This window comes from Chiroxiphia lanceolata, chromosome 2 (assembly GCF_009829145.1).
Source record: "Chiroxiphia lanceolata isolate bChiLan1 chromosome 2, bChiLan1.pri, whole genome shotgun sequence".
In the NCBI taxonomy this organism is placed as follows: Eukaryota; Metazoa; Chordata; class Aves; order Passeriformes; family Pipridae; genus Chiroxiphia; species Chiroxiphia lanceolata.
The window spans coordinates 26,592,678-26,606,115 of record NC_045638.1 but is presented as its reverse complement, the minus strand read 5'-3'; the positions used below and the strand labels follow the sequence as shown (position 1 = coordinate 26,606,115).

At 39.1% G+C, this 13,438-nt stretch overlaps 1 protein-coding gene across 11 annotated transcripts in view; it reads right to left on the bottom strand.

Moving 5' to 3' along the window:
* Positions 1–245: 245 nt before the first annotated feature.
* The window catches only part of MCF2L (MCF.2 cell line derived transforming sequence like), a 160,714-nt gene continuing 147,521 nt past the window's right edge, over positions 246–13,438 (bottom strand). For 6 of the 11 annotated variants that reach the window (XM_032678897.1, XM_032678898.1, XM_032678903.1 and 3 more), the window contains 13 exons: positions 12,852–12,977; positions 11,925–12,146; positions 11,304–11,396; positions 10,697–10,775; positions 10,495–10,567; positions 9,112–9,227; positions 8,373–8,459; positions 7,479–7,538; positions 7,066–7,140; positions 3,634–3,758; positions 2,900–3,012; positions 2,666–2,769; positions 246–2,548 (listed from right to left, as the gene is read on the bottom strand). In XM_032678897.1, coding sequence (XP_032534788.1) covers positions 2,454–2,548; positions 2,666–2,769; positions 2,900–3,012; positions 3,634–3,758; positions 7,066–7,140; positions 7,479–7,538; positions 8,373–8,459; positions 9,112–9,227; positions 10,495–10,567; positions 10,697–10,775; positions 11,304–11,396; positions 11,925–12,146; positions 12,852–12,977 — 1,368 coding nt within the window. In that variant the 3' untranslated portion in view covers positions 246–2,453. The remainder of the gene's footprint in view (positions 2,549–2,665; positions 2,770–2,899; positions 3,013–3,633; positions 3,759–7,065; positions 7,141–7,478; positions 7,539–8,372; positions 8,460–9,111; positions 9,228–10,494; positions 10,568–10,696; positions 10,776–11,303; positions 11,397–11,924; positions 12,147–12,851; positions 12,978–13,438) is intronic. The other 5 variants (XM_032678907.1, XM_032678908.1, XM_032678901.1 and 2 more) reach the window with 4 other exon arrangements.

The window sequence follows — 13,438 nt, the reverse complement described above, 5'->3', positions numbered from 1 at the left end:
CTTTCATTTTTTATCCCCAACCTGCTTTAATTCCCCAGTGCCAGGTAAGTGAGACCAGAGCACAAGGGTGAAACGGTGTTTCTCTGAGATGGTCCCAGAATGAACAGGCAGAGGACTGGAACACACAGACCCTGACAGCTGGACAGCCCTAGTTTTTCATTCCAAATCCTCCAGCCTCTCTCTGTTTTTATATGATACTCATGAGCTTTCAAGACTGTGAGACAAAATAAACCCCAGAGAATGTCTATATAAAGGCATTCAGCAAGAAGTGCTGAAATTTATTCAAATTAATTACAGTAGAGACCTCTGACTTTGAACTTCTAATTCACAACAGCAGTAAAAAAGGAAATGGTGAAATGGGTTGTATTAAAGTGCAGTGATGTGGAGAAAACCATTGAAATAACACAAAGGAGGCTGCAGTGAGAAATGAAACAAGTTTCATCCTAGCAATGACAGCAATATATAAGCAAATTATGTTACAGATAATTTACAAAATAACTTACATAAATGAAGATAAGCTGAATCTCATGTTGCCATTTAATTGTTAAATATCAAGACTAAATATTCCTGGTCGGCACAGTATTATATGGGATAATTAAAAAAAAGATCAGAGGATTTCTGCATTGAAAAAGTTGGCTGAAGTAAAACTCTGATCAGCCTTTATATTGCAGTATTGCAAGAAACCTAAGTATTTATGAATTGTAAAGTGACACATTCAGCAGCATGAAGACTATAAATACATCTTTTACATTGATATCTACACACATATACATATCTACACACACACACACATATATATACACACAAGCACATACATGCACATACATATGTGCATAAATATATGCATGTGTTTATATATATACGTTTCAATTTGTACTGACCATGGTCAGCTGCATTTTGATTGTGTCTGGGGTAGGGTTGCTTTCACAACCCAGGTGTAAAATCATTCTTAGGAGTGTTTGTCATTTACCTTTCCTAAGCTGCAGCCTCTAAAACATAACATTTTGGCATAATGATAGACTTCAGGGCTCAGCCATCAGAGGGTCTGATGATTACCAGCAGTTCTCATTGACATAATCTACTGTGCTTAGCACTTCTGAAAAATTATGCTCTTAGTGCCCACTTTATTTTTAAATAATATGATACATGAACCAGTTAAAAACCTGTTTTCATAGAAGCAAAAATATTTGAGAGCTAGACAGAAATGAATGCAGTATTCTATACATGCACACAGTTTTGTACTGTTTTTAAGGATGATGTGCAAAAAATGTCTGACAACATGAAAACTTACAATATTGGCCACTTGAAAAGTGGCAAGTTTACCATCACCTTTCCTTTAAAAAAAAATTAAAATATTTATCTGTAGCATAAATCTGACTATTCTCTAAGATTTTTTTCTCCTGTGCTCCCCTTTTATAGAAAAATTATGTCATTGGGTTTTTTTGCTCTTTCAATGAATCTGGAACTAACACTATGCAGACTGAAAACACATTGGATTTCCAGCCTTCGTAGGTTTGACTGAAGGAAGGCTCTTGACCCACAGTGCAGCCACAATAGTTTCCCCTGTCAGTAACTGCACGTTAATTGTTAGAGCTGAAAGTAACCTTGCAATTACCGTTTATTAAAAAATCATTTAGTGAATAAGAACATTTGTGTATCATCGTGCACCTATGTAAGGAAAAAGATACTACTAAATTGCCAAGGCTATGTAAACACAGTGATCTTGGTAAAGAATTTGGTTGTGAGACCAAAATACCTCAGAAAAGAGCTGTTCCATTGCACACATCATTAAAAGGTTGGAAAGGATAAAATAATAGTTTCTTTTGATGCTGTTGTGGTCAGTGAATTGGTCATATCTGCATCCCAGTCTCTAGGGAGCAGACGAATACCCTGAAGACCCAAGACAAAAAGGTGAACCAAACCTCCTCCGTCGTTGCTGTAAGAGTCCCATTCACTGCATTGACTGAGGTACGTCCCTAGAGAAAAGGGGTTTTGGGGACAAGAAATTGTAAACTTGGATTTATTTTCCTCATACTTATCCTGTAGAGTGACTGCTGTGTTATTAGTTTACAATGAGCATTGAGCACTGAACACATTTTGTTTGCTCACATTCAGATTCTGGCTGTTACAAAATTAAATTTCAGTTCTGCAGAAACCTGATTGTGTATCAAGAAGAAAATGCGTTTTATGCTAACAGCTCGGCAGCTTCAGACTTCAGAGCATAAACCTCTACAAAACCCTATTTCAAATCGTTTAACTTTTATTTACAACTTCACATTCCATGCACTTTTCATTGGGATCTTCTGTGAGAACCTGTAAAAGTCACCACTAAAAATACTCAGAGTTGGCAACACAGAATTGGTGGTTCTCCGATGGAGTCCAATGTCCCTAACGCTGCAGCAAGTGACAGTCTCTGAATTCACCTTCCATAGAAGTGGAACGAAAACTTCATATTAGCCCTTAATGTCGGAGAAGCTGGTACTGCTGACATTGCAGCTATCACTGCAACTTGATGATGTGCTCAAAGTGCTGGAGGCAGTGCCTGATTCTGGAATGATAGGAAAAAAAAACCCACAAGAAAATATTATATAGTGGTTGTTTTTTCATTACTTTCTTTGATAACAGGAATCTCCAGAGACACAGTAATCTCATTTAAAATACCTACCAGAGCTGCTCAAAGACTGAGCTGATTTTGAATTGCCTATGAGCATCAGCACATTGTTTGCTGGGATCCAACCTTCTCTACCAGTGCTCAGGTTCTTTACATACCTAAAAAATATATATAAATAAAATTAGGAGTCCGATTGCTTCATCTGATGCCCTTGAAAGTTTTGCCCTAAACATCTGCCTTCCAAACACAGTTCTGCGTATAAAAATTTCCAAACACAGATCTGCGTACCAAAGTCCATCCTCCCCTTCACGAATCAGTTGAACTAGATCTCCACTTTTCACTGTAAATTCTTCAGAAACTCCTTTCTCATAATCAGTCACAACTGTATATTTACCAGGAGTCTAAATGCACACAGAGGAAAAACAAACAAATTATTTCTATTGAGTACTTTAAGGTACGTTGCAGCTTTTGTTATGAAATTATAGTACTTTTCCCTTCTTTCTCATGCACCTACATGCTGAAGAGGTTGTAAATATACATACTGAGGCAGTAAAACTCTGATTGATTACATGCAAATTCAGTACACGAATTCTCACACCCTGAAAAACATTCAGTGAAATGCTTCCATTATAACAATTAATTCATATTTCTACAGAAAATAAAATCAAAAGAAAAAAACCCCAACAATACCAAGCTGGCAAACTCGTGACATGATGCACATGTGGAAACCTGTTGACATGGTAGCTGATCATGTCATCACTTGACTGCTGTAGCATGGCATAAGCAGACACAACTCACTAGTCTGTAGGTATGCAAAGGCACAGATGGACCTTCCAAATTTACAAACACAGGGCTGATTCAGGAGAAGGGGATCTTCTCCACCGCCCTAGGAATTTTGCCCAGCTGAGCATTTCAAGGCAGACACTTTCCTTCCAGCAAGCTCCAAAAGCATTCCTGTACATTGCCACACACAGTGCATTGGTATCACTTGCTTAGCACAATAGCAAAGCATTTCTGGTTACCAGCTTCATCTCGCCTCCTCCTCCTCCTTCTTCCTCCGCATCTGATGAATTCAGTGGTTCTTCAGCACTAGACCAGCCGTCATTTTCTTCAGATGCATCAAGAGAATGGGATGGTTTGGCCCAACCTTGTGGAATAAACAGCTGACTGTTAGCTTAGGAGCAGTGAGCCACCGACTGGGAGGAATGTTCTTCCCAATGATAAGCTCTTAAAGCAATCAACATGAACAGGAGAAAAACTGTACAGACAAAAGTTATTACAGTCACTGGGTGAAATTCATTGCTGGCAAAAGCTGGCCTGCTTCCATCAGAGTAAATGGAGCTGTAGCAATGCACAGCTGTGAATTTGGCCTTTTGGATTTATATAAAGGGAAACGAATGGAGAGAATGCAAATTCCTGACTAAAAAGTAAATACATATAAATATTTGTATAATAAATATATATTATACAAAGATGAATGGTGGATAGATACTCTTTTTCGGGAGGAGAGAGAAGACAGAAAGGTACACTTTTTGGGAAGAGGTTGACACCAAGGGATGTCACCCAAAGCAACCTAAACAGCCTGCTGGAATAAGGGATGAATGGGGAATGCCTCCTTCAAACCATTAAGCACTTAGAGTTGTCAAGAAATTCAACACAAGCTACAAGCACTGTGTACTTCACCTGATCAGGCAGCTCATTATTTAAGGGTGTTCAGGCTGACACAAGGATACTTAAGCACACTGAGTTATCTTGGTGTTAAGTCACTGCACCAGACACTACAAGAACAATCTCCCGCCTGTCATTTATTCCTTATTCTCTCTCAGGGTGAAGCATTTCATTTATTTATAAAGCTGAATCATATCCAGAGTGCACAAAATCCTTTTCCAAATAAAAGTACGGTAAGTTTTTAGTGAGATGCTTTATATTGATGTCAGCAGCTGTCAATAAATGTATGGAGTTCATAATGAAAAAAAAGTCATAATAAAAAAGAGACAAATATTTGTAAGTAAGATTTTGTTTCAAGTCAAATAGTAACAACAATGAAACTCAATGAAAAGAATGAAAGGAAGAACAAACCTTCCACTTTTATGTAGCTATTAGTTAAGCTGAGAAAGCATCAGCATTTTTGTGCTTCACTGCTTCCAAGGCTGGTCATGCCAGTGCCTGAGGAAAAAACTGAACACCAAGTAAAGCCAAAGAAATCTAAGAATCGCAGAATCAAATCACACCCAGAGCACACCAAACAGAGTGGGATTTTTACCTCGCCTGTGCTGCTGGATGACCTGCACAAGATTAGAAGTACTGACCCATTTGGCCCTGTCCAGGGTTAAGAATGAACTTCCATCTGTGAAGAAACTGAGTAATAAATTCCTGCTGTATTCCATGAAAATTTCCTTGGATACTTACATCATTTAATTGGCTTGTTGGACACAGATGAAACCCTTTCCTTTATTTTCAAGTTAAGAACAAAGGAACAGAAGACCCCCTCTGATTTCTCAAAATTGTTCCTAGCTCTCATTAGAAATAGAACCAATGAGTTGCAAAAAATAAAGGGAAATCACTAAAGTTCTCTGCCTGTAGCCTCATACTGGCCTGCTGATCTGGTAAATTTTGTGTAACAGCTCTTGTTCCTCAGCCTTTTCTTTCCTTATATTTTGTTGATGTGCTAAGAGCAGACAGGCCTGATCCTGCCATAGTAACAATACTACTCCTCCTCATACAAGATGGCACTGGGAAGGGAAGTGGTCACTATGGGCACTGAAATTATGCATGCACATTCAATGTGTATGTGTGTATTCTGCATGGTGTGACTAAATCAGAGCTCTCTATAAAGGCAGGAAAGGTAAGAAAATGATAGGCAGTCTTGAGAAAAGACAAGGTTATGCAGAAATGAGTTTAGGTAAGATTGGTGCCAGGAAAACCATTTGACGCTTCTCTTCAGAAACTGTCTCAAGTTTCTTCACAGAGCTATGACCTGCCTACAACATGTGATTCTGACACTAAATCATTTTCCTTCAGCTCACTGCATGCAAATCAGAGCAATACAGCTGTGAAAGGAAATGAGTGGGGGCAACGCACTGTGCACTGCGAAGGTGTGATCATCATGTGGTGCAGTTTCACCCCAAAATGCCTGGGTCAGCTGCCTGCTTATCCCTCTTTGAACTGGGGAAGGAGAAGAGATGAAGTGTCAGAAAAAAGATCGGAAGGTGCAAGACAAAGGGGAGTAAACCAACTAATTTAGTTGGTTTAGCAGTTTCATAAAGTGCGAGGCGCTGGGACAGAACAGCAAATCAGACAACCCTGTTCCAAGGACTCAATAATTTTACTGTAAGTTAGCAATGATCAAGGACTCTTCCTTGGAAAATTCCAGCATCTATGGAAAGGGCCATAAAACACCCTTTTCCTGCAGAGAGCATTTCTGGGCCCTCGGGATTTCCATGGTACCTGGAGATCTCAGAGTTTTGACTGCTACCTGCAGAAAATCAATGTTGCAACTTTCATATCCACCCCTGCGGTGTTTCTGCATGTGTCCAGCCTAGGATTACTTTGCTTGCTGCTCAGACAAGGTGACTGGTGTTGCATAGTTTCTGTAGCACAGCAGCTGAACCTGCAATTCCACAGGTAAGACAAAGACTTTGGAAATCTGGAGAGGAGGTTGATGGTAGAGGTTGAAACAACTTCACCTTTAGATGAATATTTTCTAAAGGAGCTGGTGGTGGAAAGAGGAAGAGGAGGACTGCTCTTCTTATCCTGTCTAGTGAATTAACCCTAGGGATTTGTACTGAAACCTTCACCAACAGCCTTACTGGTTAGAAATGGGTTGTTTAATTGAAATGCGTTTCTATTCTCTGCTTAGCTGTGAGCTAAGAGAACAGGAGGCAAACTGCTGCAAGGGGTTCAAGTTAAGTCATTTGGGGTTCACAGGGTGGTGAGAACTGCCCACTATCACCCAAAGAAAGATGCAACAGGGCAGTGACTACTGTAAGAAATGCAGATCTAAAATGGAAATTCCACATGACAGTGATCTAGATACATGAGTTTCAGATTTTTTTTTTCTTTTTTTAAAAGTTAAATCCTTTCCACAAGGGGCACAGTGACAGAGGGATGCTACCACATGGAAAACCATGTGTCTCATAGCAACTGGACATCCTTGTAAGTCATTAAACACCCAGCTTCTGGTTATTTCTTCAGCAGCAGACCTCTTTTCCACTGTCTTCCCCTAAAAACTAGTTAGCCATATGCTACTTTATTTGATACCAAGTTAAAACTTCAACTGGTTTTGCTATCAAAAACAATGTATACAGAACCTGAAAGATCCACTTGGAAGAACAACTGATATCAATACTACTGCACACAACAGCACCCTACAGGCATCCCCAGCACTCTGATGTAACATATTACATGAGGGATGTGTGGATATTTGTGGAGTACAAGATGTGGTATCACTGTACCTCTTAAACCAAAAGGAGTTGGGTCACTCACTACTTCATGTCGTTTAGCTTTTTTGTCAGGACTGGTAGGAGAAGCTGCAGGAGGATGAATAGGCAAAAAAAACAGAAGAGAGATATTGAAGAACTGGAAAAAAGAGAATAGGTGGATTGCATGCTAAATACCTTTGAGTTTACACTGGAAAACAAGTGGATTTCTGTAATCTAATTTTAGCTGTCATTGTTCCATTGTAGAAGAACAATTAATTATTTACAAGTAGTTATTTGGAAATAAATTGACAAATTTATTCTACAGTAATAGAAGTAAACTTTTCTAAATGAACGAGACATCAACTGAATACAATTAACTTCAATTTTAGACAAACATTACCAAATTAAGCAATCATTTTTATAGAAATCTAGTGCTACAGCAATACCTGGTCCTGTAAGAAGGATCATTGGCAATGTCTGGCTTTTAGCAGAAGGAGATGGAGTTTCTGTCAAGGCAAGCATGGGATATTAGAGCTCACCTCATTAGCATTAGATATACAGCCCTAGTGTCTCTCCAGAAAGAACTCAAAGGTAATCAGGTTTCAAAAGGCATTCTGGAAAGATATTTTTGGGGAAAAAATATCATGCTCTTGAACAAGTGCCATCATCTTAATGCAATTGATAGTGTTCAAAGACAGCTGCTCAAAGCAAGAAGTGACTGTACCAGTGTGATTACTTGGCAGGAGGAAGCAAGAAAGGTCTCAGACTCCTATTGCCTGTTTTAGAAAAAAAGAAGTAAAGACCATTTCTAGAAGAATAGAGAAATCTGTATTTATTTTTCTATCCAGGAAAACAACATTGTCAGCCACATTCTGCTGTAGTTATGCTTTGGGAGTTTTGTTAGAATGAATGCCAATACAGAAATACTCTATAAAACCTTGATTCCTTTTTGCCAAGTACAAGTGCATTTGGGGCAGATCCACTGAAGCCAGAAGCAGGCCAGGTGTCTGATCAGATGACAACTTCCTTCCTCTAGTTTTTCTACAGGAATGAGGCACTCCTTCTTTGGCCTTAACAGTGACATTGGAGACACTGGAAACTGAACTCCTTCCCTTGCATCTCCAACAGCCCCACTTTTCCCAACTGCATCTCCCCCTCCCCCTCTGCAGCTGCTTTCTCTTGAAATCTCCCTGTCAGCGGCACTGACTTAGGAACCTAGCTTGACCTTAGAAGAACAAGCTAGTGTGTACACTGAAAACCTATCACACTACACACACATACAAGGTGATACTTCAATTACAGCCTTACACAGAAGACAGTCTAGCTTTTTTTAAAATTACCTTTCTGACTTTTCAGGTTAGTAAAGCCCTGCAGTGTAAAGCGCTTTTTTGACAGTACAGAGCATTCTGAGGTAGAGCTACTGTTGTCTACAAAGGAAGAAAGAGACACAGAAAGAAAAGATAGAAGGCCATGAAAAGATCAAGGCAAAAAGTCTTTTGCAGCCCTGCCAGGGAACTTGCATGTTAGGATGAGAAAGGACGAGTGAAAGTCCAGGTACAACATGTGCGGTCAGTTGTTCTTGCTGTGCAGGACCTTGTACTGCCACTGGTTCAGTAAATAATTTCCATGATTGGAACAAAATTAAAGAGAAAAAACAAAACAAAACAAACCTCTTTAGAACAGGTAATGCCAATAAACTTATAAAGAGGAAGAGAACCCTGAGAAGATGGGCAGGTCTAAGGGAAGATCTACTGCAGATTTCAGCCTCTCAAGTAGTTCCCATCTGCTTTTTGGCGACCATTCATTCAAAATGGCTTTGGGCCTGCCCAAACCACGCACTGGAGTGCAGAAATCAAGTCCAAGCTATGGACAGATGGGACCAACATGTTGGTGCAGTGTGGGCAGCACTTTGTTGGTGGGCTGCCTTAGGGTTGAAAGCAGCAAAGCCCTGCTTATTCAGGAGTCATGCTGCCTTCTTTGCACTACCGTGGCTACTCTGCTGGTGGATCTGCCTGTGCAACTGCAGTGCAAGGCATGCTTTTCACAATTAAAGACAACTACATGCACGTGTAAACTCACCTTTGCCTTTCTCAGGGTACTTTGGTGCTACTGTAGTGACATAACCTTCTAGACTTGTGAGATCAGCTTTTTTCTCCTCCATTTTTTTGGTATTTCTGATGTGGTTTCGTGAAGGACTGTTTATTGGAAGAAAATTAAGACAATCAATCCATTTCTAGCAAATTTGGGTCTGAACAGGGGTGAGGACCTTCAGTCACAGTTTGTCTTTTACATATAGATATATAGGCTGAAAAACATTTATTTGCTACTTCCCAAATCATAGCTTCCAGGACTGAGAAAGTAATTGCTCATTGTGCATTTAAAGACCATGAGCACGTACAAATGAGAAACACCTCTCCTAACTGGCTGCAATTGCATGAACTATGGCAGTGGGAGCTACTGAAAAGATGGCTCAGGACAGCTTCCTCTCATTTGCAGCCTACAGGTTCCTCCCGAACACATTAGGAAAAAAAGAAGAAAGATGAAGGAGCTGCCTCTTGGAAGCTCTTAACACAGGAACAGATGAGGGATGAACAAAGTCCTTGGGGGTGGATCTTGCAGCTGGATTCCCATCACACCTCCATTTGGGAATGAAATAGAGAAAGACACTCCACAAATACTATATATCTGGGAAATTCTTCCTAAGCAATAAGTAGATGCATAAAAGATGCAGTGTAGAGAGCTACCAATACATATTTGAGCATGCACCATGTGGAAACTGAAGATAGGAGCACATGGGCTTATGGGTACATAGATATACACATATGAAAAAACAGAGTAGCAGTGAAGAGGTGTCAGACAAGGACAGAGCAGCAGGTAAGGAACAGAAGAATATACAGGTTGATATGGTGAAAGATGCAAAACAAGAAAAACTTGACTCAGGAGTTGGGACACTGGAAGAATTTACGTATCACTTGCGTAAAAAAAAAAAAGGAAAATTGGAAAAAAAGAACAAGAGACAGAGAAAAGATAATGCCCTGAAAAAGACAAAAAGGAAGGTTACATTGGACATTGGAAAAGAAAGAAAAGTTTAATCCACATGAAAGAAAAGAACAATGAAGGAGGAAAAAGGCTGCTCCATAAAACTCTCATCTGGACTGTAACATATATAATTAGCTGTTCAACAAGCAGACCCATAATATCACCAGGATTTTGGCTGGCACAGAAAATGACTTTTCTGTGTTATTTTCTATCAACTGGCAAAGTCCAAGCCATTGCTGCTCAGTTTAGCAGTTCTGGATATGTATAAAATCAAAGCTCTATAGCTTTATAGTAGGAAGAGAACTAAAAAGCCTTAAAACACAAGGACCAGTATTAAGGGACAGGATTAATGAAGTAATGCAAACCAGATGTATTAGTATATTTACAAGACAGCCAGGCTGATTTGACAACATATATACTTACCTTGCACATGATGATGCTGGTAGAGGTAGAGGTAAGCTCTGTGTTTGCTCTAGTGTCCTGTGCTGACTAGCTTCTGTAATGGAGGAAAGAAAAAGAACTATTAAAATAGATTTGTGTCCTACACAGAGAAGATATACTGGGCAGGATTTGAAGTTCAAAGAGAAAATAGATTAAATATATATGTATCTCCAAAATATTTTACCTCTGCATGCCTGCAGTTGACTCGTCAGCACTTTTCTTATTTCATTTACCCAAGTAGTTTTAACTTCAGGGGTTGGTGCCTACCCAAAAATAAATACAATCAGCCATCAAGCACAGAATATTTATTACACAAATAGCTGGATGCCAAAGCACAGCCTCAGAGGAATTTTTCCAGAGGGGCAGACAAAACTCCATCTCCAGTCCTTCTGTGAATAGAAACTAGTTGTAGCAACTGGAACATGCTGAGGCAGAGGCTATACATGTGTGACAGTCAAACCCCATCTCCCCCAAGCCATCCACTTGGCTTGGCAGTTGGCAGAGTTGGGCAACAATCGGCCCGAGTCAGTGGCAGCTACAGTAATGGTGTACACAATATCCTCTGTGGATATTGGAGAATGTGATTCGTTTTTCCCCCAAGAGACTCTTCAATTAAAATATATTAAGAAACTTCCTTATGAATTAATCTGGTGGTGGTTTGGGTTTTTTTTGTCCTACATTTCCTCATCACACTCTATTAGTGATATAACAGAGGATTAGGGTTAGACTTCTGCTTCCCTTTTTTCTCTCTCTCTCCTTTCCCCCCTGCCAAAGAGAGACATATTATTTACCTGTATAATGTAAACTTCTTCCCTTGCATTATACCAGATTTCAAATTTTTTTGCATCACCTTTGACATTTTCTGTTATTCCAACTGCAGCCATCTGGAAGCAAAGAGTACAGAAGCTCACTTACCACATTGTAATTACAGTAAGAACAGAAGCAGGTGGATACTAGCATTCTATGGTACCCTATTTCTGAAAAGGAAAACCACATTTGGCTTCTTGCTCAAAGAAATGAATAATATATCATCTGCATGTTGTACACAAGAGATTTAGTACTTTAGTGCTGGCTATCTTGGAGGAAAGAAAGGTTTAGGTACATTACTTTGAGACTGACTCGTAAGATATCTCTTAAAACCCAGGCCATGGACTCATACATCTATTTTATACTACGCTGCTCTACATTTTCTGTGTGATTAATGCAACTGCCATTCAGCTGACCTATTACCATTTGGATTTTCTCAAAAAATGCCATTTAAGAAACAGCAACACAAAACAACACAGACCTGAAAGAGTGAAGTTCTCAGTGCAATGCTGCAACACAGCTTTGCAGAGAAAAAGCTAGAATGTTGTACTACTGCAGGCTAAGCCCCCAGTACCTTGACCTTGCTGGACTGTTTGGCATCTTACATTTAAGGAGTGTTTGTAGCTGTAAGAAGGTGCTTTCTCATATCCCTCTCCATTTTCTTCTCGCTTTTTACAGAACAGCACTGCTTTCTCGTGGAGGAAGAGGTGACGCTGCATTGGCTTGAAACGTGCCAAATCTTTCACCTTCGCATGACCCTTTTTATGATCAGTCCAGACATTGAAGGATCCCTGCATTAAAAGCTTGCCCAGCTCATTCAAGTTTCCCTGGAACAAAAGAAGTGATATGTATAACTACAAAGAGAGAACATTGAACCAAAACACATATTCTGAACAGGTCTTTACAAGTCTGTCATTCCAAGTAATCTCTCACATCAGTGTTTATGTTGGATTTGGAAATGTAATAAAGTTAGAGTTGGATTTTTACAAGTAATTTGCACTGGTCAATGCTGTTCAGGTAGAATTTTACAGTCAAGAGTACCAGTAGCAGAGATACAGAGAACTACACATAGAGAGGGGGAAAGCACAACACACATATTTGCTTGTTTGGTTTTTTTGCCCAAACTCTGCTCCAAAGATGCTTATATAGTCTTTTGGCTTTTGTTATCTTTTGTAATTGGAAGTTTTGGGTGTATTTTTACACATAGATATAAAAACTTATTAGTGACTTCCATTTGGCAGTAGCCTAAACCAGACTCTTCAAGACAGTTTTCAGTTTCTAACTCAGTGTCAAGCAAATCAAAGAAAAAAACTTGGGTAGATACAGCAAAATATTATTCATAGCAAGAAAACTTCAGAAGAGTATAGAGAGATCCATTTTCCATTATTTTCATTACACTATTCAGTTTACAGGCACCTTTTGTAAAATATTATTCTCATTATTTATTAGTACACAGTATAGGGTATGCTTTACATACATCTAAGAAAGAAATGAAAAGAAATTAAAAAGTAAGTAAAAATACTGCTACTCACATCGTAACCTGTAATGGCTATCTGGTGCATAGAATCATTAACTGCTTTAAGAATGCCCAGTATAGAAGTTAGTGCTTCCTGAAGATCTTCAGCACCTTCACAGTTCTTACTATACTTCAGCATTTCCTGAGCAGAAGGGAATGCCAACACACTTAGCTTTGGAAACAGCAACAACTAGGAATGTTCAAATTTTAACTCAATTTGGGAACTCCTCTCTTTACACAAGCTTAAATGTAATTAATTCTTTAAAAGCTGCTAACAGCTCAGTTTTAACTCAAGAGTAAATGTGGCCTGAGGTAAATTTTTTAAGCTACTGTTAAATACAACCATTGAAATATGTGTCTGTGTGAGAAATAGTTCTTACTTCAAACATGGCAAAACATTATACACTAATTTGAATAAATGTATGATATTATATTGCTCTCATTTTGCTCAGTATAGCATGTTAATGTGAATGACAACAGAATCCTTCATAAGTGCTGTCTGTCAAGTGCATTTCCTAGAACCCAGTAAAGCAAGCCCCTCCCAAATACTGGGGTGATTATGACTAAATAGTAATAAGTACTTCAGATATTCTTTTCTTTGTT